The following is a 24,724-nucleotide window of genomic DNA, read 5'->3' on the forward strand; positions in this document are numbered from 1 at the left end:
ATATATTTTTACTCCTCCAAAAACAATGCTTCTCATTCAAATCCAAACATCAAAACTAAAAGTTACCAACAAAAATGGTGTCAGAATGGTCTCGGTCCGAAATGGGTGATTAACACCCCTAATTTTTGTCCCACTGAAGTGAAATGGGGTCATTTCCTGAGGACGGGAATCCCTAATCTATCAACTCAGCTAATTACGCTAACTGCAGGGGGGCGGGGCATCAATTATGGGGCAGGCGTTGATTTGCCTAAAAAGTATAGGACGCCCCAGGCGACCGCTTACGATATTGCGGCAACAAGATTCTCTTTTGTTTTGGTGGTGGAGCGCCAAGGCGACATTCCAAAGCGCTTAGCGGCCAAGGCTAGCCGGCTCCGGCTCGTCCAATCGCGGCGCGCACGCAAACATTGGTGCCGACAGGAATGCGCGCCTTTCCCAGAACCCCTCGCGGGCTGGCACGGCGTTAAGACCCCCCACCTTCTGGGAAGGTCCCAGGCGGGAACCCGACGCCGCTAGCGTGAGGCGTAGCGGCTCCCGTGACCGCACGCCGCCGCCGCCGCCACATCTCGCTCATTACCGCCGGGAGAAAAGGGAGCGCCTCCTCCCTCCTTTCCTTCGTACTGTCTGGAAAAAAAAGCTGTTTTTCTTAGCCCAAAGTCGGCCGGTCATTAGTCTTTGCCGCCATTGGGGCAACATGAAAGAAGTGGATTGAAGGATTGGCTAGCTTTGGAAGATAGCATCAGAGTCGGGCCAAGACCACAACGCAGACCGAGACTTGCCCGAAATCAGGAATCACTGACATTAAGTCCACAAGCGAGACATTTGAGAGTCCAGACCGAGATGTTGGCTAAAATAAAACCAGGACAGACAGAACAGACCAGACCAACACTGCTAGCTGTGTATCTGGAATAGCTGACATTTGATCAAAGGGTTTGGGACCGAGATCAAGACTTGCCAGAACCGTAAATACCGTATTTTCACGACTATAAGGCGCACTTGAAAGTCTCAAATTTTCTCCAAAATAGACAGAGCGTCTTATAACCCAGTGTGCTTTATATATGGAAAAAAATTAAAATGTGTCATTCATTGAGGGTGCGCCTTATAATGCGGTGCGTCTTATGGTTGTGAAAATACGGTAATTGAAATTTAACCAAGAGCAGGACGCTTGGGAGTCTAGAGCAAAATTGAAACAAGGCCATGACCAAAACCCAATTAGGACTTTCCTGAAATGAGGTGAAGTTCACTTTTGAGTATCAAAACTCAGACCAAGACAAAGCCCAAATCCGGTCTTGCCGTAAATTGGGATGAGATCGGGTCAAGGTGGCTTTTGGGAGCAATACCGAAACAAGACTGAGACTTGATCATGTCGGGAATCTCTTGGCTCAAGGTCAAAACTTTGAGGAATCAAAACGAAAACCCAAACAAAACCAAGACCCAGGCAGGTCTTGTCCCGAATCAGGCTTCGCTTGGGCCAAGATGACTCTTGGAAGCCAAAACCAAGACTTAAGGAAGCCTAGACCAAAACCTGCCAATACTAGTAATCAGAGATTTTTGGTAGACTAAACCAATTAGCAAAACAAGACCAAGACTGAGACTTAACCAAGACGTTGAGCACTAATCCCTTCAAAAGAGTCCAGTTCCAAACCAAACACCAGACCAAAACGACATATTTTGATCATCAGGGTCCCCCCTTGAACCAAGACACGCCGCATCATATTTTAAAAAACAACAGCGACACCTAGAGGGGACCACCACAGAAGCCTCTTATTGTCACAGCTGTCCAATAAGATTTCAGTCATCTGCTCCATACATTTCTTTACCCTTCAGGTTACCTTTTAAAATAAGTTTACCTTTCCTACAAAACAACTCTTCCAGTTTCCTTTCAAAATAAAACCACCGTTGTCAACAGGAACGGCGGCGGAGCAGAACAAATATTGACTTTTTTCATGAGCCTGTAACGTGGGGGGAAAACAAACAGACTTTTTCATATAATTTTTAGGCCATTTTTAGGTAAAATTGTACCGTAAGAATTTTTTTTCCCGGCATGAATCTAAAAGGAAGTTATTTCTGCTTTCTGCTGTTGTCGCTGTAGGCACGCCGAGTCCTGGTTGCATATAAATGACACAAGTGGGAAGTGATTACTAACCCCCGCCCCCCCACTCCACTCAGCACAAGTGTTATAATTGAGCACAAAAGCAAAAATGGGGGAAGCGAGTTACTCAAGACCTGACGCAAAAACGCCGACTATCAGACGCGAGAGGAAAAAAAAAAGGGAAGCAAACGCGGCGTTTCCTTCCCCACCCCGACCGAACGGAGCCGGCGAGCCAAATGCGTGGTTTTTGCCCGTGCTGCCATATTCTCGCCAACTTCGGTTCCGTGCGATCAATTTCCCTTGGAAAACCACATCTGAGCCGCCGTAATTGTTTTTGGGCCAGCCAAGGCTCCGTAGGAACGTCCAAATTCAATGTTTTTCTTGTCAATCGCGGCGGGAAATGTCGATGAAAAGATCCCCCCGGTTCCTTTTAAGGAAGGGATTGGACGTCTGGATTTGTCAATGGTGCTGAAATGTGGCCAATCACGGGCGGGGATGAATTGAAAGACTATCTGCAAATACGCAATTAAAAAAATGCTTCATGAATGTATCTGCTTGGAGACAACAACAACAAAAAACAAAAAATCGGACTCACGACACGAATCAAACGTTTGTTCATTAGCCTCTCCCAGTCAAAAGAGATTGGACGTCGGTACTGAAGCGTGACCAATCGCTGCTTAGTTGGAATGAATTGAAATGAACTACAGCCACTTGTTACCCACAATCTACATACGTCCACAATTAGTCAATGCATGATTTATTTATTAACCCAGGGGCAAAAAAATACAAAAATGTTCATTTGCCCCGCCCACTCAAAAGGCATTAGCATGTAGCGTTGTCAATGGCACTGAAAGATAAGCCAGTTTAGGTGAATCGGATGTTTATCGTTTTCAATGCCTTGTCATTTTAGGGTACTTGAAGGTTATTTTTTTGTGAATTTTTGAATGATTTCATATTGGTTTTGAGGGAATTTCTGGAGTTTGGTGGTCGTTTTTGCTGATTTGGGGCATTTTCTGTTGGTTTAATGTTCATATTAACTCATTGAAGGTGCCATTTTTGACTGCACGGGGCTGAGAACGAATGGGATTGCATTTAAGCCACATGTGTCAAAGTGGCGGCCCGGGGGCCAAATCTGGCCCGCCGCATCATTTTGTGTGGCCCGGGAAAGTAAATCATGAGTGCCGACTTTCTGTTTTAGGATCAAATTCAAATGAAGAGTATAGATGTATATGAAATTTCCTGATTTTCCCTCTTAAATCAATAATTGTCATTTTTTAATCCATTTTTTCTGTGTTTTTAGTTCAAAAATCATTTTGTAAAATCTAAAAATATATTTAAAAAAAGCTAAAATAAACATTGTTTTAGATCTTTAAAAAACTGAATATTCAGGGCTTTGAATCTATTTATAAAAAAAATCTAAATATTATATCTAAAATGGTCCGGCCCACGTGAAATCAAGTTGACGTTAAAGCGGCCCGCGAACCAACCCGAGTCTGAAACCCTTGATTTAAGCGATTGAGCAAAATGCAGTAGCACCCAAATTCAATGGCGCAACTCCAAAAATTGTGGTTTTACAGCAACCGTGTGCAAAAAAACAGCTTTCGATTCTGGCCATTGTCACCAAATAAAAACAGCTTTTCGAGTTGGAAAAGTGTGACGGCGTTGAAAAGCAGAACCGCCTCCCCCTCGCCACACACCCCAGTTAAAAACCAGTAGAGACCAACCTAAGGAAGCTTAAATAAATAAGCAATTAGCATTGGGTGCCGCGGTTTGAACCCCAGCAGTCGCACTAACTAAGGAAGCATCTATTGGCGTCTTTGTCCGGGGGGCTTAATGTAAGCAAACCCAATTAACGCAGAAGAAAGCCCCGCCGCTAGCGAGCGCCACCGGCCCGGGGGGCGTAATGAGCGGAACCCGGCGCCGGGACCCGAGCGGAGGAGGCTAGGAATAACAGGAAAAGCCTGCCCGGGAGACAAATTTACATCTGCCGAGCCCCCCCGCCTGCCCCAGCCCCCCCTCCGCATTTTAATCAGAAATCCGGCACGCTAGAGGAGAGTCGACGCCGAGGGGGAGCGCCGGCACGAAAGGCCGGGGCCGAGGCCGGCCGGTCGGTCGCTCGGCGGAAAATGCGTCAAAAGGGGTTTGCGAGTCGTAAACTCCCGACGGATTTGGATTTGCAGTAATGTGACGTTTAAAATAGCTTTGGCGGCTCAAAACGTACTAAAATAGAGAGAGCGGAGTTGAGTCAGAATTCACTTCCTAGCAAAGACTTATTGAGATAAAAAAAATTGGGACACTTTTGGTGATTAGTCGCGACAGACCTTTCACGAAATGCCGTCAAAAAAGTTTTTGCGTTAAAATAACAGCACTTTGTTACAGAAAACCTGCCGACAGCTAATGCTAATGCTAGCTAACTAACTATACGCCAACTATAATGTAGCCCAATGGTAGTTCATCCACTTCAACTGAGTGCAATTGTAAAAACACAAACATTTAAATATATTAGCTAATAATCTAGATCACATGTGTCAAAGTGGCGGCCCGGGGGCCAAATCTGGCCCGCCGCATCATTTTGTGTGGCCCGGGAAAGTAAATGATGAGTGCTGACTTTTTGTTTTAGGATCTAATTAAAATGAAGAGTATAGATGTATATTACATTTCCTGATTTTACCCCTTTTAAATCAATAATTGTCATTTTTTAATCCATTTTTTTCGTGTTTTAGTTCAAAAATCATTTTGTAAAATCTAAAAAAATATATAAAAAAGCTAAAATAAACATTGTTTTAGATTGATTGAAGTCTGACACCCCTGATCTAGAAGAAAGAAAATGAGATATGCTCAGCTCTAAAATTAAAAATATACAGAACTTTCCTTTGTTTCAAAAAACCTGACAACATAATGCTAACTAACTACAATGTAGCCAAATTCTAGCTTATTCACTCCAACTGAGTACAACTGTAAATCTAACAACAACAAAAATAATACCTAATCTAATAATCTAGATTCTAGACTCTAATAATAAAAAGAAAACAATACACATATATATACATACACATACATGTATATATATATATACACACATGTACATATATATACATATATATACACATATACACATATATATATATATATATATATACACATACATATACATATATATACACATACATATACATATATATATACACATATATACACACAAACACACACATATATATACATACATATATATAGGGCATCTATTACTAAAAAAACAAAATTCCCAGCATTACTAGACGATTGGACGCCGTGGGTTTATGCTCTGGGGCAAAAAGGAACAGGACCTCTGGGCTGTCAAGACTCCCGTCCAATCCAGCCGCTTTAAATGTCGTCACGCGCGTCCGACGACGGCAATGTGAAATAAATGGAAATCTCGGGGGGCGCATAAGCCGCATTTAGGCGGCATGAGTGCTTAATTGGTGCGATGGAGAGCGTCTCTTCAAGCACGGGGAATGTTAATCTGGGAGCCTTAACTGGGATCTCCTCAGCAAAGCTCCACCACGTGCTCGTTCGCTCGTTCGCTCGTTCGCTCGGAGGAGGAGGAGGCAAATTTCGCTTGGACTTTTCGCTCCTCTTCAATCGCCCGTATTTATAGAAACGATGCCTGATTTATCATTAGCGATGAGCGACCGATCCGGCCCCCAATGAAAATGGAAGCGACCGTTCGCCTTGGCAAAAACGGCCCTGTGATTTGAGGGTAAACAATTCGATTCAACTGTTTTGATTACTTTCTCTAAAATGCATAAATAAACATTACTAGCATCACTGTACATTAATTGGAAGAGAATTCATGCTATGAATATCATTTTCTGGAATGAACTGGTGATTGATGGGTCGGCCTCATCGTTCTGGGGTCGAGGGTTCGATCCCAGGTGGGTCCTCACTTTGTGGAGTTTGCATGATCTCAACTGGGCTTACGTGGGTTTTCTACGGGTACTCCAGTTTCCTCCCACATCCCAAAAACATGCATGCTAAGCTAGTTTAGCCTTCTAAATTGTCCTTAGCTATGAGTGATTGTTGGCTATGAGTGGCTCCAGCACCCCCGCAACCCTTGTGAGGATAAGCGGTTGAATAATGCCGAACAAAAACAAAGATGAATGCTAAGAATTTACATCAAATCAACAACACACTAAAATTATTCATAAAATTAAAGCCAAACAATGAAAAATCTCGATTTTTTGATTGGGGTTTTTCCCCGTTGCCATTGCGCAATGACACAAAATGGCCGCCCCGCGGCACGTGACGGCCAAGAGCCGATTTGCCTGCGCCGCCTAGATAGCGCGCCCCGCTTCCCCGCGCCGGCTCGCAGCTGGCGCCCAGGTATATTCTGGGCGTCAATGCCTGTCACTTTGGATTTGGGGGCTCAGCGTTGACGGGCTGGGAAAAAGCGGTCCGGCGGGGGTCTCATTGTGCCGCTCTACCTGCCGAGAGGAACGCGCCGGCCTAAGCCACCTTACGCCAGACGCCTCGCCCGGGAGCCTTTTCCAACCGCCGCAAAAAAAAAAAAAAAACAGGAGGGAATTGACGGCGGCGTCTTTCTTTTGGGAACGCGGAGACGCAATTGACCTACTTTTTCAGACGGATGCTCTGCCGCTCGCATGACGGGCCGGAATAGAAACGACAAAAATATCGGCGGCGGTGGCTCAGTGAGCGTTTGGGGGGGAGGGGGTTGTCAGGGTGGGGGGTGGGGCTACGGAAGGAGACCCTCAGGTGCTGGGACACCTGTGTCCCGACCTGGGTCGTGACCTTTCCTTGTCATCACCTTCTGACTCCAGAATGACTTCAAATGACCTGGCACGGTTGAAGGAAGGCCCCGCCCCAAATTTAAGGCCTGGTGGGCCATTTAGAGAGCATGTGATATGGCCATTCTGAACAAGTGGTTAGCGCGTGGGCCTCGCAGCTCTGGGGATCTGGGTTCAAATCCAGTAAGGTCCCCCTGTGTTTGCATGTTATCCCCGGGCCTGCGTGGGTTTCCTGCGGGTACTCCGGTTTCCTCCCACGTTCCAAAAACATGAATGGGAAGCCGATTGGACACTCTAAATTACCCCTAGCTACGAGTGATTGGTTGAATTAACTTGGTCTGATTTCAGCCTCTTGACTATAAATATTCTTGGATTATTATTGACAAAATGTTACGTCGTCAATGAGGAATGGCGAACAACACTGCATTGATTAATTGCTAATACTAATAAGTAACACTATTAGTTTGTATATATAAATAATCTGATTTCAGCTTCACAAACCACAAGAAAAAAATCTAAAACTATTTGACCCTAAAATTATTATTAATAATAATCGACATAGACGGTCCTGATTTCAGGCTCTTGACTGCAAATATTCCCAGTTTATTAGGAAATAACATTTTTGGGGTGGGGTCAAAGGTGAACGCTCAACATAGCAGCAGCGTTAAGTCATGTACAAATAATTTGTCCATGGATTAATCGTCAGCAGTCATTGTTTTCCCTTAAATTGTCTAATTTCAGGCTGTCAAATAGAAAAATTGTCAGATTAGCATGTGGAAAAACTGTCACAGCAAAAGCGAACAGTAAACAGAGCCCATGAATACATACTACACCTGTTACATAGGCAGATTAATCCTTAAAAGGAATTGTATTTTGCACGTTTGCTCTACTATTCTTCAACAAATTCGTACACCAACTACCCTCATCATAACGTCTCTTTTTCCACGTCCTTCTCGCTTAGTATTCCATGTACTTTTCCCGATATTTCCAAGCACGCCAAGCCCAATTGTTACAATGAACCGTAGCACACGACTTCAACCAATCACATAAATCTTCCATTCCGCCTGGAATTCGTCCTTAAACAAGCTAGGCGCTTTAACGATCCTCGTTGCGCCATCTATTTTCCCTAACCTATTCACATCCTCCATCTCCCAGCGCCTAACCCGCATCTTTTCTTCCCCCGGCGCAGACCTGAAGAAGCTCTTAAAGGAGGTCATCTGAACACGCCAAACTCCGCCCCTTGTCAATTAGCCCGGCGCTTGCTTACGGTTGCGTGGGCGAAGCGCGCTTCAATACCGACAAAACAATGAGCGTAAACGACACGGAGGAGGACGACGCTTGCTTGGTTCTGATAGTTGTAAAGACATGCTAATGTTGGCTTTGGGGAGCACAAAACAAGGTCCTTAAGCCGCGTGGTGGTGCTTGGCGCACCTGACGCCGCGGATACAAAACCCGGACAGCTGCAACACGTGCAAACAAAGTCATTGGTGGCATAGGATATCAAAACAGCAACAAACTAGCTCAATACGTCATGCTAGCTAGCATCTAGTGTTTATGACACCACGAGACAAACAAGCATGGATGCATGCACATCCAGAACCGGTTTGGTCCGGGACGACATTGGTTCCAATTGAAAAGATAATCCACGAGCACAACACAATATCTCTGTTATTCAGGTTTTACGACGTGCTTGAAATTTGTGTCGCGACCCGTCACACGATAACATCAACGAGTATTGACTACAGTAATCCCTCGAATATCACGGCTTCAACTTTCGCTGATTTTTTTCTGGGGGAATTTTTTTTAATTTTTTTTTTTGTAAGTCCATAAAAATGTAAAAATCTACGCTGAAACTCACAAGCGGAAGCCACTCCCCTCTCCTCCACTTGCTACTAGGAGTCAGCACTGAGGTTAATTTTTTTTTTTTTTTTTTTTAAATACTTTGTGGTTTTTCGTTTATCGCGACCATGTCTGGTCTACATTAACCACGATAGTCGAGGGATTACTGTACAATTTTCCATTGGATCCTACGCCCTCTGCTGGGAACTTTGCTTTCGACGTCAGTGTCACTTTCAACTAAGCCGAGGCAAACCTTTACATAAATGCACAATTTCAATCATTTTGCATCTGTGTGGGTCTTGATCTTTGATTTTCAAGACATTTCTATCCATTAAATTTATGCTCCGACTCGTCACATGATAACATCAACGAGTCTTGACTACTGTTTTCTATCAGATCCTACGCCCTCTGCTGGAAAATGTGTTTTCGCCGTTACATAAATGCCCAATTTCAATCGTTTTGCATTTGTGTGGGCCTTGATCTTTTATTTTTAAGACAATTTGATCCATTATTTAGCGTGGAAAAAACTAGCACTTTAACGGCGGACGAGCCAAAATCTTGGAGGTGGAGGACATCGTACTTATCATTATATTGCAATCTATTTTTAATAAAGCTGTTTGTTGCTTTGCTAGAATTGTTGCTCCTGTTTTTTGTACATTTTTGCATGAAGGGAAAAAAAATACAAACGGAATCTGAATAACCTCATTTGAAGGCGGGAAAAAAATGATTGGCTGTACTTTATGACGCAAGCTTCCGCTCCCCCGTCTTTCATCTCACGTACAGAGGCGGAACGGATTGATCTGTGGCGTTTGATGCGTTGTTTGATGCCGGTCAGCTCAAAGCCGCGACGCCCGTGTGATGTATGGCCACCGCGGGACATAAAAAGCTTCACCTGTCGGCCTCCCCTGGAGGGAAGTTGACGGCCCCCGTCGCTTTGGACGGCTGCCCGCCGGATTTGAGTTTTTTTTTTTCTATTGAAGCGGCGTGGAAACGAGCGGCGGCCAACCTTTCCGTTTCAAAAGCCGCGGCGCGTTTCCACCTCGGCCGGCTTTGTTTCAACTCGAGCGCTGATGGTAATAGGACGGTATAGCTCATTTATTTAACGGGCGCATCCCGCGAGGGAAGCCGGCGCCTTCCACAGCCAAAGAACGGCGCCGTGATCAAAAGAAACGCCAAACGCCGGGCGAGCTCGTCAGAGGAACTAATATATTCTTGCTAGATATCTAAGTGGGTTTCATCATCCCGCATCAAGTGACTGCTGAGGGGGGAGAAGCAAAAAAAAAAGGAAAACAAGGCCTTGTTCTCATGCCGGTGACATCAGCAGGCAAAAAAAGGGGGGGCTGAAAAAAATGGCGTTATTTCCAGCAAAAACAATTCGCGAGGAAGCAGCCGGAAAAAAATGGCGTTTCAATGAACGGCTTTTTTACATTTCGGTTACTTGAACGGCTCTTTTTTACATTCGGAAAAAACGGCGTTTCAACGAACGGCTCTTTTACATTTCGGTTACTTGAACGGCTCTTTTCCATTTCGGTTACTTGAACGGCTCTTTTACATTTCGGTTACTTGCGTTCAGCTAATTTTGACGTGCGGCGCGGGCGTTTTTCTGCCGTTTCATCACTAAAAATTCACCAAGATGTCACGACGTGTTCTCAATGCATGCCCAACAACCAATGGGAAGAGTTTGGTCAATGATGCAAAAAAGAAGAGCAATTACATGAGATTTGCTAACAAGAATTATGGTAGGAAGGGAAAATAAGACAGCTAAGCAAATTTAATATTGAATTTTGAATACACATCTACAAGAATTTCTCTCAGGGTGTGAAAAAGTTCCAAAATTAAAAACACGGCAGTCCATGAGCGTCATGACGTCACCAATAAGGTCGTCTGCTATCGGTCGACGTCACTAAAATGGCTGCAATTCCTCCCACAATGCTCTTTGTTTATCGTTCAGAATCTCGCGTGCTTCATTCAAACTTGAATTCTACAACTAAAACAGTTATTTACGGTGCCCGCCATATGACAATTCCACTTTACAAACCCAAACCGCGGAACAAATGAATTAATTTTAGCGTGTAGGAACAATAATACAAACGTGAAACGGGTCGAAAAAAAGCCAAGTCGCAATTGGAGAGTATTTCACTGGCCACTAGGGGTTAGTGTCTACCCTCAGAGTTAAATAAAAGTACAAATAATATGAAATAGACGCCATTAAAACACTGTCCCAACATGGCGGTTATTCACCTATTGCGGCCGGTCTCGGAAACTATTGAGCGCAATAAACGAGGGATTACTGTATAGTGTTTATTTCAAAGGCGCGGATTAGTCGGCGTCTCTTTTCGAGGCTTTGCAGTTTTCTCAGTGGGAAAATGACGACACTGCAGTGTTGGAGGACACAATGGAGACGAGAAGCATTTCAGTTTCTCGTTTTGGCCCCCCCCCCCCCCAAACGCCAACCCCCCCTACTCGATCCTGCCATAGTAAATTGGACGCCCCAGGCAGGAAACTTGGCCAAGCTTGCGTTTTGGAGCCGACTGCGGTGGGGCATGAGGGATAGAGATATGACACTGGAGGGAGGGCGGCAAAGGGGGTTTGCGGGACGGGGAAAGGCGGCAGCAGGTGGCGGAGAAGGTGGGCTGCGACAGGAAGTGACATCATCGACGCATTGGTCTTTTAAAGGTATTGAAAACAGTTTCATCGAATGATCTACGCCAACCCTCCCTGTCCAAATGCCATTGACGGTGCTAGGTGATCACGTGATGCTATTTTTATCCATTTAGTTTCGCTGCCAGCCTCCCACTTCAAACGGATTGGACGTATTTTGACGTCAACTGTGGCCAATGAGTTAATTTACTCATCTATAACAAATCGAGTGTCACATTTTGGATTGTTGTTCAATTAAAAAAATGAACTTTTTGGAAGTCAAACAGCGAATATTTATTCCCCCCAAAAATAGGCCTAAAATAAAGCTCAACAAAAATATCATCTTTTCCTTCCCAAAATATCGTGACATAATATTCACAGTGACTTTTCTCGGCACATAAGCATTGGCTTCCAACGCGTATAAATTTAAGGCGATTTGTCGACACGCTTAATCAAGCACCCCCCCCCCCCAAAAAAACTTTACGGCAATCCGACTTTTCCCCGCAAATAACGGACTTTGGCTCCGCCCCCAAACCCATTAAATTGGCGAGTGACTGAAAAAAATTGCTCGGAACGGGGATGGATTTCAGGCCCGGAGAAGGTGGTGGGGGAGATGACGGGCAAAGGCCCCCCCTCCCTGATTTTTTTCGCCCCCCGTTACCCCCCCATTTTTTTTCGCCCCCGCCTCATCGCCTCTGCCAAGACTCTCCATCTAGTAGGAGGCAGGCGGCTTTGAAGAGATCAAAGCCAAGGCCGGGAGCAGTTGCGAGCTCGCCCTGGGAATACGACGGCACAGAGGCTTTCTGCTCCTCAGCCCTATTTTCCAGCGTCATGTCGGATTGCAGCTGTATTGCATTTCGCCACTTTTCTTAATGCTCTTGCTTTTGACTTTGACATCACTGATCCCCCCCCCCATCCCACCGCCACTTCAAAAAAAAAAGGAGATCCGCCGAGCCGTCCCGATTTCCGCCACTCCACCCTGATTGGTCGGGGGGGAAAAGAGGGAGGAGCCGACAACATTTGTTTTTAATTCCGCCGCCGATATAAAAGGAGCGACGAACTTTTATGGGGTTCCCGAAAAATTGAACACAGGCTTCTTTTCTTCCCCCGCGCAGTCAAAGGGCGAGATTTCTCTTTTTTTTTTTTTACGGGCGAGACCACACAAAATCAAGCGAAAGCCGCGGTGGGCGGGGCTAAGCTGTCGTTATGGACGTGGGGGAGTCACAAAAAGTACTAAAATGCTGCTTCTTCAACATTTTACTGGAAATAAAATGAACCTGACGCTTTTGCAGCGATGAATCGAATAGTATTTATAGTACATATATAGTATAATCCAGGGGTAGAGAACCTATGGCTCGAGAGCCACATGTGGCTCTTTTGATGGGTGCATCTGGCTCTCTGGTAACTTGTGAGCTAAAATATGGAAACCGCTGGTGACAGAGATGAGATATTACGTCTAGAGCTGCTTTAATCTTCATTTTTTTGCATTAGACTCTTCTGAAATGCATACTCATTGATTAGCAACTGCATAAGAATGTTGTCAAAAGTATTCATTTTTTTCCCACTTTAAAAGTGGTGCAATTACTAAAAACTAAGGTACCCATTTACATTGTATTTTGACTTTTAAATTCGGAGTATGGCTCTCAAGGAATAAAATGAGAAAATATGAATTGTTTATGGCTCTCTTTGTCAAAAAGGTTCCCGACCCCTGGTATAATCCATTTGAACTTGGACAGCCGCCATTGCGCGATCATGTTGGGCACCGATGGCAATCGCCAGCCGATCCACTTTGTCTGGGAGGGTCGGCAGCGATCGTTCGATTAATCTATCATTTTGATCATATGCAGATCCATTTTTTTTACTTCAAATTGACGAGTTTTAGCCAAATATACCTCAATTTAATTTGGAAAATAGTACGATTAGCTTTGTTTGTGACTCAAAACACGGCTTCATTTGCCATTGACGATGGATAACGGATTCAAAATGATTCAAAAATGTTTGCATATTCAATTTTGCGAACCGCAACAAAGCCACCGCCAACCCATAGCGCACTTTGCCACCCGCTGGCCCGCGACCAAAGGGCCTTTGGCCTTTTTGTTTGTGTAGCAAATGAAGAAGAAGAAGAAAAGAAGCCAGGCAACCCAGTCTTGCCTGGAGGACCCCGCCTCTTTTCTACTGTAACTATGCAGCAGGTCTACTTTGGCAAGCTCCCACACTGGGGACCATTAATATTTTAGCGCTGTCAGATACGCGCGTGCACCCACAGCAGAAAGAAATAATGAGCTTCTGAAAAAATATGAAACGGCAACGAAGGGGAGGAGGAAGAGAGCGAGAAGAGCAAAAGAACGAGAGAGCGAGAGAGAAGGTCCTCGGTAAAGATCGCTGACCATCTCGCTCGGGCGCCACAGAGCCGCTATTGATGGTAGCGCTCGCTCCTTCCCCCGCCCAACAAAGTGAGCTCTGTGGACGCCTCTCTCGGCCAATTTTGGACGCCGCCGGCGGCATTCGCGCCCGTGTTTGACTCCCGCGGTCTCATTGTCCCCCGCCGCCCCATTTGCGGCCCACAATGCCCCTTCAATGGCGGCTATTCATCTTTTAGCGGTGTGAGGGAATCTCCAGTTGAACCTGACTTCAACTTTGGAAGGGCTCGCAAAGCTAGCTCAAATAGCGTTTCCAAGGATCGCAAAACGTTAGCCCAGGGGTAGGGAATCTATGGCTCAGGAGCCACATATGGCTCTTTGGATGGGTGCATATGGCTGTCCACTAACCTGTGAGGTAAACTATGGAAACTGCTGGTGAGAAAGCGCAGGAATAGGAGCGTTACGTTGGTATTATGGCATTGACACTACCCCAGCGCCTTATAATCATTTTTTTCGTGGCCGGATGATTCGCCTAAAGACGTTTCGCCGACGGACGTTTGACAGACGGACAGGTCGCCGAATGGACGTGCCACCGAACGGTCATTCGGCCGAACGGCCGTTCGGCCGAATGACCTTTCGGTGGAACGTCCATTCGGCGACCTGTCCGTCTGTCAAACGTCCGTCGGCGAAACGTCTTTAGGCGAATCATCCGAGTACCATTTTTTTTCATTACACTCTTGCATGGATTTTCTCATTGACACTCATTGATTAGCAACAACGTAACAATGTTGTCAAAAGAATTCAGAGACTTTTTGTACTTTAAAAGTGGTGAAGTGACTAAAAAAAGCACACATTTTCATGTATGTTGACTTTTAAATTCGGAGCATGGCTCTCAAGGATTAACATTTAAAAAATATGAATTGTTTATGGCTCTTTCCATCAAAAAGGTTCCCGAACCCTGCGTTAGCCGGAATATCAATTCGAACTGCATCATCCAAATAAAGAAGAAGATAATGTAATAGTGTGTTGATATTCAGAATGAAAGTACTAATGTTGTCGTATTGGAGCTGTCACGTGCAAAGTCATCGATACCATCGGCTAATTTCTCCCCTTATAAATGATTGCAATTCCCCTTGTTAAGCGATTAACAAATAAAAACGTACAAATGCAACAAGGCATATATTTACTCAAACAGGGCGCACGTAAAAGTCTAAAATTGACTCCAAAGTCAGTCTTTGTATGCACAAAATTCTGTAGATATTGCTGTATGGCGCTGAGAGCTTGACATTGCTTGCTGACACGCTATGGTTATATAGTAAAAAGGGAAAATGTTGATTTGAGATACAAGTAAATCGACATATGAGCTCGGTTCCAGAACGCATTAATCTCCTATGTTAAGGTATTACTTATTTTGAGGTTACCCAAACCAAAAGTTGTTAAAAAGTTTGACTTTTGGCGACGAAAAGGTCGGTTTGAACACAAAATGGCGATTGACATACACCCAAACGTACGCGTACGACCGCAATCTTTTCATACTGCTGCTACTACTACTACTTTGACAAGGGACGGCCGGAGCGGAAAAGGAATCTTTGGCCTTTGGAGTCGGTCGGCATCACGCTGCAAACGGAGGAGACGAGCCGACTTTTACGAGATTTGAGACGCAGCCGATCTGGCAATTTTCCATTTTTGGAGGAGAGAGTATCAAAGCGGCAACAGATGTGAGGAAACCGACGCTGTGTAAGGAAGGATAAGTCGTAATGCCTGGCGGCTGTTGCGTATTAACGGCGCAGACGCGGGGAAGCGGGTCCGAATTGGCCTCGGCTATTTTCCCGCTTTGGGGTTAGCGTCCTTTTCCTCATCGCAAAGTCTTTAAAACGGCTGTCAAACTCCATTTGCTCGGCGGGACAAGTTCATGCTAACAAGATCACAAGTCACCTTTTGGCTCAAAAAGTTCACTTTAGCGTCGTTTAGCGTCAGGTGAGCATCCGCGGCCAGTTTAGGTGAAATCGACATCTATTGTTGTCAATGGCATCCTGTAAATTTTTGATCTTTTCCTATTGAGGGACTTTCCGGGATGCTTCTTGTTCGTTTGCTGCTTCCTGCTGATTTTCGGCCATTTCTGGGTGACTTCCTGTTGATTTGGGGCATTTTAAGGTTCCTTATTGCCTTTAAAGGCGCTGTTTTGAACCAATGGGATTGCTTATAGGAAATTGAGAATGGAAGTCCCCACCTAGTGGATTTCCTGTGTGTGGCTCCAGTTTCTTAGCTAGGTCTACAATGTCTTGTGTGTCTTGTGTCTGTCTTGCTCACTACAACCAAGAATTTTTTTGAATACGGGATGAAATAAAATTCTAATCTAATATAAACTCACAAACATCCAGTTTTGTCGACAAAAACGAAAGCATTAAATTCTATACATACAGTAGGAATGAGCTACAAAGTGTCTGTCAGGAAGAACAACCTTTTACGCCTCAGTGCTCAGCGCCCCCTATTGCCCCGGAGTGGGACGACGCTCCGCTCAGACTACAAGATTAGCCGCAATTGGCTTTCGTGGTTTCATCGGGAGCTAATTATTAAAAGAAGCGCTGCGCTGGCGCACGCACGGCGTGGCCGAGCGCCCGGGCGGCTCCATTTCACCGCAGAAAAGGCGGCGAAAAGGCCACGTGGCTTTGTTTTAGCCGTACATATGGAACCAGTGCGCGTTAATGGCGCGGTGGAGTGAACGAGCCGAGCTGCGCCGACAACTACAAAAGGCTTTTGGGGGAAAAAGGCCCCAGTGTTTCTTGCGTGTGAGGTCCCCCTTTTTTGGCACCGCGCGCATTTTACGGCGTTTGGTAAAAAAGCTGCGCCGCAGATGACATCAATGTCGCTGGGTTTATTGAGCCGGGTGAAATGGAGAGGTGCGGTCACGTGGGATCCAGCTGCTACTCCAAAGGACGTTAAGGACCTTTTAAGGGCCCAATGAATCGTCGGCAAAGGGGAATTTTGACCAAAGAACCTCTCAAAATCCAAACTAAATCGAGTCATTGGATGAGAAAGAAGCTCTGGATTCAATTGGACGAGTCGTTTGATTAGAGATTTTAAATGGGTGGTTTTGAAAGTCTTGTATTTAGTTTTAGTGATCGGGAAGGATATGTCGCCCTCTGTTGGTAAGAGAAAATATGGCGGAACTCATCGACTACGGCCAAATTTTGAGATAGCTAACAGGTTAGCATCGTGAATGAGTAGCGGAATATAGTGCAAACCTGACCTGTGGTCAGCCATGTTGTGCTACGCTAAGCAAAGCTAGCATCATGAATGAATAGCTAAGCAAGGCCTGCTAAATTGTGTTATTTAGTTCGAGAATTTATCAACATTAATTGGAGTTACAGAAGTGTTGAATATTATTGTAGGGGTTGTACTGTTGTTATTTTCTTGATACGTGCGAACTAGCTTTAGCACATGGCAAGATGCTAATCGCGCTTTAACGTCAACTTGATTTCACGTGGGCCGGACCATTTTAGATAGAATATTTAGATTTTTTTATATAAATGGATTAAAAGAACTGAATTAAAAGCCCTGAATATTTTAGTTTTTTATAGATCTAAAACAATGTTTATTTTAGCTTTTTTTTAAATATATTTTTAGATTTCACAAAATGATTTTTGAACTAAAAACACAGAAAAAATGGATTAAAAAATTACAATCATTGATTTAAAAGGAGGAAAATCAGGAAATTGAATATACATCTAAACTCTTCATTTTAATTAAATCTTAAAACAGAAAGTCGGCACTCATGATTTACTTTCCCGGCCCACACAAAATGATGCGGCGGGCCAGATTTGGCCCCCGGACCGCCACTTTAACACATGCTGTACGTGATGGCAATAACATTTGAAAATACACTTATTTCATTTTGTATTCCCTCCCATTTAAAAATCTCAATCAATCCACTGGTCCAACAACAAAACAAAAGTTCCAATTATAAACACAAATGTTTGTCATCCAATGACTCGATTAATGCAACTCATTCACGGCCGGATTAATCGACTGCTTAAATAAATGGATAGCCGCAGCCCCAAATCCCAACGCTAACCAAGCGTGACCACCGTTTCTGCGGCAAAACGGCCCACGGTGGTCGGCGGTCGGGACCGACACGACTTTAAGTAGATCCAGCGTGGACATGGATGCTCGCTCTCAATAAGAGGGCTCTTCCACAGTAGCCTAGCTGAGGGCGCCAGGAGATGACACTCCATCGCTTCTCCCAAATCCACTTAGGTAAGCCCGGGTTAGTGATTCCACGCTGCGAGACACCGCCTGGCTAGATCCGTCACGTTGCCGCTACATCAAAAGGAAACGTGCGGGCACTCTAGCCCCCCCCCGAAGCCCCCCTCCTCAAATCCAACATCTTCCACGCCACAGAGATCAAAAATTGAGCAACCACAGGCAGAAAGACAGCATTGCGGGGAGAAACCAGAAACCAGAAACCAGAAACCGGCTTGTGGCTTTGCGGTCAGGGTGGCCATGGGGTGTGACATCATAGCAACGCGCCGCAGTGGTCCGTGCCAATGATACCCCCCCCCCGCCGACGGGCATGTCCCGTTAAGAGGGGTGACGTTTCAGTCGATTGGTAAAAGAGTAGTGTGTCGTGCTAGCAAAGGTCAGCGAAAGAACGAGTGCTTTATTTGTTTATAAAGGCGTAGGAGGGATTTTCCCAGTGCTTTATGAGCCTAGCGGGCCGCCAGGTTTGTTGCAAGGACAGCTTTATTATTCCTTTATTTCGTTCCGACCAAACATGAACACAACTTTTGGCGTCTTGCAAGTTTAAGGAGGTCAATGCATGTTTTGGAAGAAACCTCATTGGCTAATAAACTATTTGTGCTGGTTCGGTGGGAACAGGACTGGTTTGACCTTGTTCTGATGTAAGCTTTGTTCTGGGTCTATGAAAAATGACCCTCAAAAATATATCCATAAGTCACGGTTTACACGACAATGGCAACGGGGCAAAATGCAAAAATCTGTCCAGAGAAACATATCGTTGACAAGGCGGTAATGACGGCAAAACTAAGTTCTAAGGTGGCAATAATGCTAAAATATAGCTAATTTGGCAGGGAAGGGTCAGAGATACTGATGATGTCAGCGCTTGTGGTTAGCATATGACAACAACAACAGTCCAATCATGAGTCCACGACAACAAAAACAACAGTTCTACATGACTTAACATGAGTCCAATCACGATGCGTCCCAAATACAAAAACATCTAAGACCAATCTCTACCAGGCCGTATTTGGGCTAAGAACATCTGCACCAATCAGACTAAGAAATCCCGAGTTTTCTCACCAGAACACCCCAATTCTAGCGCCATCATCCCCCCAAAAAATGATATTCGCCAGGCGGCGTTTACTGGCGGATTGATTAGCAATTACAGCAAGGGTGTCAGACTCGGGTTGGTTCGCGGGGCGCTTTAACGTCAACTTGATTTCACGTGGGCCGGACCATTTTAGATATAATATTTAGATTTTTTTAAATAAATGGATTAAAAGCCCTGAATATTCAGTTTTTTTATAGATCTAAAACAATGTTTATTTTTTTTAAATATATTTTTAATTTTACAAAATGATTTTTGAACGAAAAACACAGAAAAAAATTATAAAAAAATTACAATTATTGATTTAAAAGGGCAAAAATCAGGAAATTTAATATACATCTATACTTGTCATTTTAATTTGATCCTAAAACAGAAAGTCGGCACTCATGATTGACTTTCCCGGGCCACACAAAATGAAGCGGCGGGCCAGATCTGGCCCCCGGGCCGCCACTTTGACACGTGTTTTACAGTTTAAAAAATAAGGTAAATACATTAAAACAAAGTGATTGTCTTCTAGATCAAAATCCGGTGAACTCAGCCAAGACCAAACGACACGCAAACACGAACTACTTTTGTTTCTCCTCGAAAGTACGACTTGCACCAATCCCCGACTCAGAACCGATAGAGATCGCCTGTGATTTCCGTTTTGAACCTCCTACACGTGGTATGTTTCACGCATCGGATCCAAGACTAGCTCGACTATTCCCGGAATAGATTCATTGCGCGCTCTTTATTTAGAAACCGTCATTTGGAAATCCCGATTTAGAGTCGGGGCGACTCGGACAAACATCCTCATTAAAGCCACGAACGGAGCAGATTGTTGGCCTGTCGTGACATCCCGAAGGTTTGGCGGCCCGACTATGACTCAGACGCGTCATCTGTGAAGGCTAGCCAAAAGCTTTTAACGCACGTCGTTTGCTATCCCATTTTAGAAGGAGATTAAGACGCGGGTGTAAACAATTTGGAGTTTAAAAAAAGTATTTGGCCTTGCTCATTTCCGGTATTATTTTTATCACGGTTAAATGTTTCGGATCATCCGTCGCTTTGTATCCATTCTATCTATATTTTTTTTTTTAGAGATAACAGAAATATGAAGAAAATGCAAATGATTATATTGAAGAACTCCTTGGCTGCCAGTGACAAAGTGGATTTTCTTTCAAATGAACCGTTTTTTTTATTGAAGAATCTAGTTTTGTTTCGGCGTCTGGAATTCAAATCATTTTTAATTGTTTTTGACGGAACTGTCGGCGACAAAACAGAGCGGCGGTGTTTTTGATAAAGATTCATCGTTAAAGAGGCATTTTCGGAATTGAGATTGTCTGATAAAAATTGCTGAATTATTTTTAAAAATTATATGCGTAGATGAAAATTGAAAAACTGTTAAATCAAATGGGCCACTAAACAAAGCTGCAAAAATTGATGATTTGACTTCTATAATTAATTTGACGATCGATTAATCTGCAACAGTTATTTTTTTTAAATTTAAAATGATTGATTTTGATGACTGATTTCAGCCTCTCGACAAAATATCGGAAAACAATGACATCTGTTTTGAGTATAGATGAATCTCTAGTAGTAATTGTCTTAAAACAGGGGTGTCAGACCCAGGTTGGTTCGCGGGCCGCTTTAACGTCAACTTGATTTCACGTGGGCCGGACCATTTTAGATATAATATTTAGATTTTTATTCAATAAATGGATTAAAAGAACTGGATTAAACACCCTGAATATTCAGTTTTTTTATATATTCTAAAACAATGTTTATTTTAGCTTTTTTAAATATATTTTAGATTTTAAAAAATGATTTTTGAACTTAACACACAAAAAATGGATTAAAAAATTACAATTGTTTATTTAAAAGCGGGAAAATCAGGAAATTTAATATACGTCTTTACTCTGTATTTGAATTTGATTCTAAAACAGAAAGTCGGCACTCATGATTTACTTTCCCGGGCCGCCCAAAATGATGCGGCGGGCCAGATTTGGCCCCCGGGCCGCCACTTTGACACATGTATCTTAAAATGTCAAAATAAATACGGAACAGAGCTAAAGTCTCAATTAATGTACAACAGATGAATTGTTATTAATCGTCCGTCTCATCACGATTGGAAAAGTCCGATTATGGCCAATTGACAACTTTAACGTTAGCTGGCCTAGCTCCTTGGCGGATCCATTTGGAGTGGGAGGGGCTAGCGGCGTTCAGTAGTTTGCCATCTTGGCAGCGAAAAAAAAGAGGAAAAAAAGGAAGAAACCCGCATGAAAATGTGCTGACAATCATCAGCTCGCTCCCGACAGCTCTGTCATGGCTGGTCGGCATGTGTGCAGGAATGTCACGGTGAATGGAAATCAATCCAAAACGACTGTGACGGGGGGGTGGCGGGCGAGAGGGGGGGGGAAAGAGGGGGCGGGTAATGAAAGAAAGCGAGAAGGAGCCTTTGATGTGAGTGAAAACCGATCCGGGCTGGCTGGGCCTGCGGATATACTACCGCCGCCGCCGTCGCCGCCGCCATCGGGTGAGACAAAGGCGTTCCAAAAAAAGGACTACTGTTTTGTCCAAGATGGCTCCAAGAGAAGATGATTCGAAGGAAAAATACAAATGCTAAAATTAACCCAACAAAAAAATACTAGCACCTCGTAACGTGTCTGCTAGGAAAGGTAATTTCCTCTGGTGCCTCCCCAAGCGTTTCCATGTGATTGGACAATTCAGCTGGCGCCTGGGTCAAGTACTGTTTTGGTTTTGTTTTTTTTCCTCCCCATTTTTTTCAGCCAATTGGAGTGTCAAGTGAAATCATCCACTCCTCTATATGTCCATTCCAACTGGGAGGAATGGCCACGATCACTGGTTTATGGCTCGCAATGACAGGAATCGACAATTATTTGGATCAACAATCCATCATTTGGGGCGATTGTTGACCTTGGAATGGTCAAAATCCCTTTTTTTTTAGCCTAACAAATTGGTTGTTTATTTATTATAGGTCATTTTTAATTGTTAATTTACGTTTATGTTAATTCAGTAAGTAGCATTATTTATATGGCAACCGAATCACAAATATGATCACTTGATCAGCCAATCAAAAATAATCGTTTATGGCCGCTCTAGAAATATTATGACGAAATTCTTGTCTCATACAAATCTCATAAGATTAAAAAAATATCCAGCTATAACACAATGGACAAATTCCAAAACACCCCCCTACAGAAAATCCAACAATACAAGCAAAAATATCCCTTGAACAAGCAACACCTGTCACGAATGGCGAGTACAATTTAGCTGCAACCAAGAATTAGCCTCTGGACAAGTTGAAAACAAATGCAGTATTCCCTCCATTTTTGCGGTTAATCTGTTCCATAACCACCCATACTAAGTGAATTTCTGAAATTCTTCTATCAATAATTAATAGCAGAAAAAAGGCAAAGTAGTGAAGTAAGTGAAGTCGCAATAATCGAGGGATTACTGTAGTCTAATTCCTAGCATATCCTACCAGTACTGTCAATTTCTGTTCACCTACCGGTAAATGCTTTATAGGCTAGCATTTACACGTTTAATCAAATGTTTTTGATGCACTGTACACAATACATGACACTTACTACCATGTCCTGGCGCTACTCTCCGAGGCCTACCACTACCGTCCATTTTTTGTGAGCCTGCAAAACGTTTTGCAGGCTAGAACTTATTATTACTGCAATTATTAAAAGAGAAAATCCGTGAGGACGCGAAAGTCGAAACGCAACGATTTTCACTTTGTTGACATGAACGTGCGCCATTGAAGTGGTGGAAAGGATTGAAGTACTGACCGTTCTGGGCATGGGTGGCGAAAGGGAGCCGCCGTTGCTCATGTAGGAGTCGTTCATGTTGCCCATCATGATGTAGCTGGAGTAGCTCGGGTACGAGTGGCCTTTGACGTACAAGTCCTGATGTTTGACTGATGGCAGAACAAAAGAAAAAGACTGTTGGAGAAAGGCAACCTTGTGGAAGAAATACTTTGCATTTTTCTCATTCTCCAGTCATCTATTAATAGACGTCGACGTGATGCCCCGATTGGAGATTTTTTTTGCTTGCCACTCAGCTGATTTTGTGGATCTGCTGATAGCCCGTCTCGATCTGGTACCGGGAACATATATTTAGTGGGGAAAATGGCATAGCTAAAATCCCCCCGCCCCAATTTTAAGGTTTTTTTTAATGAAAACAGATTTTTTGGGGGAAATCGAACAAAATAATGTTGCGAACAAAGTAGTTTAAGTAGGATATGATGTACAGAGCCTTCCGAAAATAGTTTTTAAAAAATAGCGAAAGAATAGAAGTTAGTTTATTTTCATTTATTTTCCATTATATTCTACTAAAATCCCCCAAAATTTGAATTTTAAACATTCATGATAACTTGGTGTATAAAGTTTTTTTGATTAGTCATTACTGGAATTGTAAGTATTTTTGTACTTTTTTTCCAAGAAAAACAATATCATGCAAAAGTTCACCCAAAAAAAAACATGCTAATTTAATAACTCACAATGACTCATATTTAAAGAAAAATTGGAGACAGTTAAAAAAAACATAACATTTTAATAACTCACAATGACTATTTTTTTGGAGATAAAAATTGGGGGGGATTAAAAAAGATACAATTTTAATAACTCACAATGACACATTTTTGGAGATAAAAATTGGGGGCAATAAAAAAAAAGATAACATTTTAATAACTCACTATGACTAATTTTTGAAGAAAAATTGGGGGCAATAAAAAAGATACAATTTTATTAACTCACAATGACTAATGTTTTGGAGATAATAATTGGGAGGAATTTAAAAAAAGATACAATTTTAATAACTCACAATGACACATTTTTGGAGATAAAAATTGGGGGGCAATAAAAAAAAAAGATAACATTTTAATAACTCACTATGACTAATTTTTGAAGAAAAAATTGGGGGCAATAAAAAAGATAAAATTTTATTAACTCACAATGACTAATGTTTTAGAGATAAAAATTGGGAGGAATTTAAAAAAAGATACAATTTTAATAACTCATAATGACAAATTTTTGGAGATAAAAATTGGGGGGGGGGGGGCAATAAAAAAAAAGATAACATTTTAATAACTCACTATGACTAATTTTTGAAGAAAAATTGGGGGCAATAAAAAATAAAGATACAATTTTAATAACTCACAATGACTAATTTTTGTAGATAAAAATTGGGGTAATAAAAAATAAGATTTTATGGTGATTAAAAAAAGATACCAATTTAATACCTCACGATGACTAAACAATAACTTTCCAATTTTTGGAAATAAAAATAAGGAAAAAAAAAAAAAAAAACGATGGTGGAGAGAAAAAAAAAAGAAGGCTAGAAAGTAAAATAGCAAGGTTTGTTCTCTTGAAACTTCCCAAAGGCCGCCGATGACACGGCTTTTACGCGGGACGGAGGGACGGAGGGAGGGAGGCCTCATGCCCGCCAGACTCCGACTAAAGTGTATTATGAGCGGGAACAATGGAGCCCCTCTGTGCCAATTAGCGACAATTAGCCCAACACGCAGAGCGTGTCAAAACAGGAGACGCCCCAACCGTTCTTGCGTGACCCCGGCCGGCGCCGGAATAGGGGGCGGGACCAGAGCATTCAATTCGCCGCAATAAAGCCCGGGGGGGGGCGTGTTTGGCGCCGTCCGTGCTGAGGA

The 24,724-nt window shown here is 43.3% G+C and overlaps 1 protein-coding gene across 1 annotated transcript in view; it reads right to left on the reverse strand.

Annotated features, from left to right (window-relative positions):
- lef1 (lymphoid enhancer-binding factor 1) overlaps positions 1-24,724 on the reverse strand; it is a 93,666-nt gene that overhangs the window by 16,946 nt on the left and 51,996 nt on the right. The window contains exon 8 of the mRNA XM_077604347.1: positions 22,851-22,978. Coding sequence (XP_077460473.1) covers positions 22,851-22,978 — 128 coding nt within the window. The remainder of the gene's footprint in view (positions 1-22,850; positions 22,979-24,724) is intronic.

Source organism: Stigmatopora argus, chromosome 7 (assembly GCF_051989625.1).
Source record: "Stigmatopora argus isolate UIUO_Sarg chromosome 7, RoL_Sarg_1.0, whole genome shotgun sequence".
In the NCBI taxonomy this organism is placed as follows: Eukaryota; Metazoa; Chordata; class Actinopteri; order Syngnathiformes; family Syngnathidae; genus Stigmatopora; species Stigmatopora argus.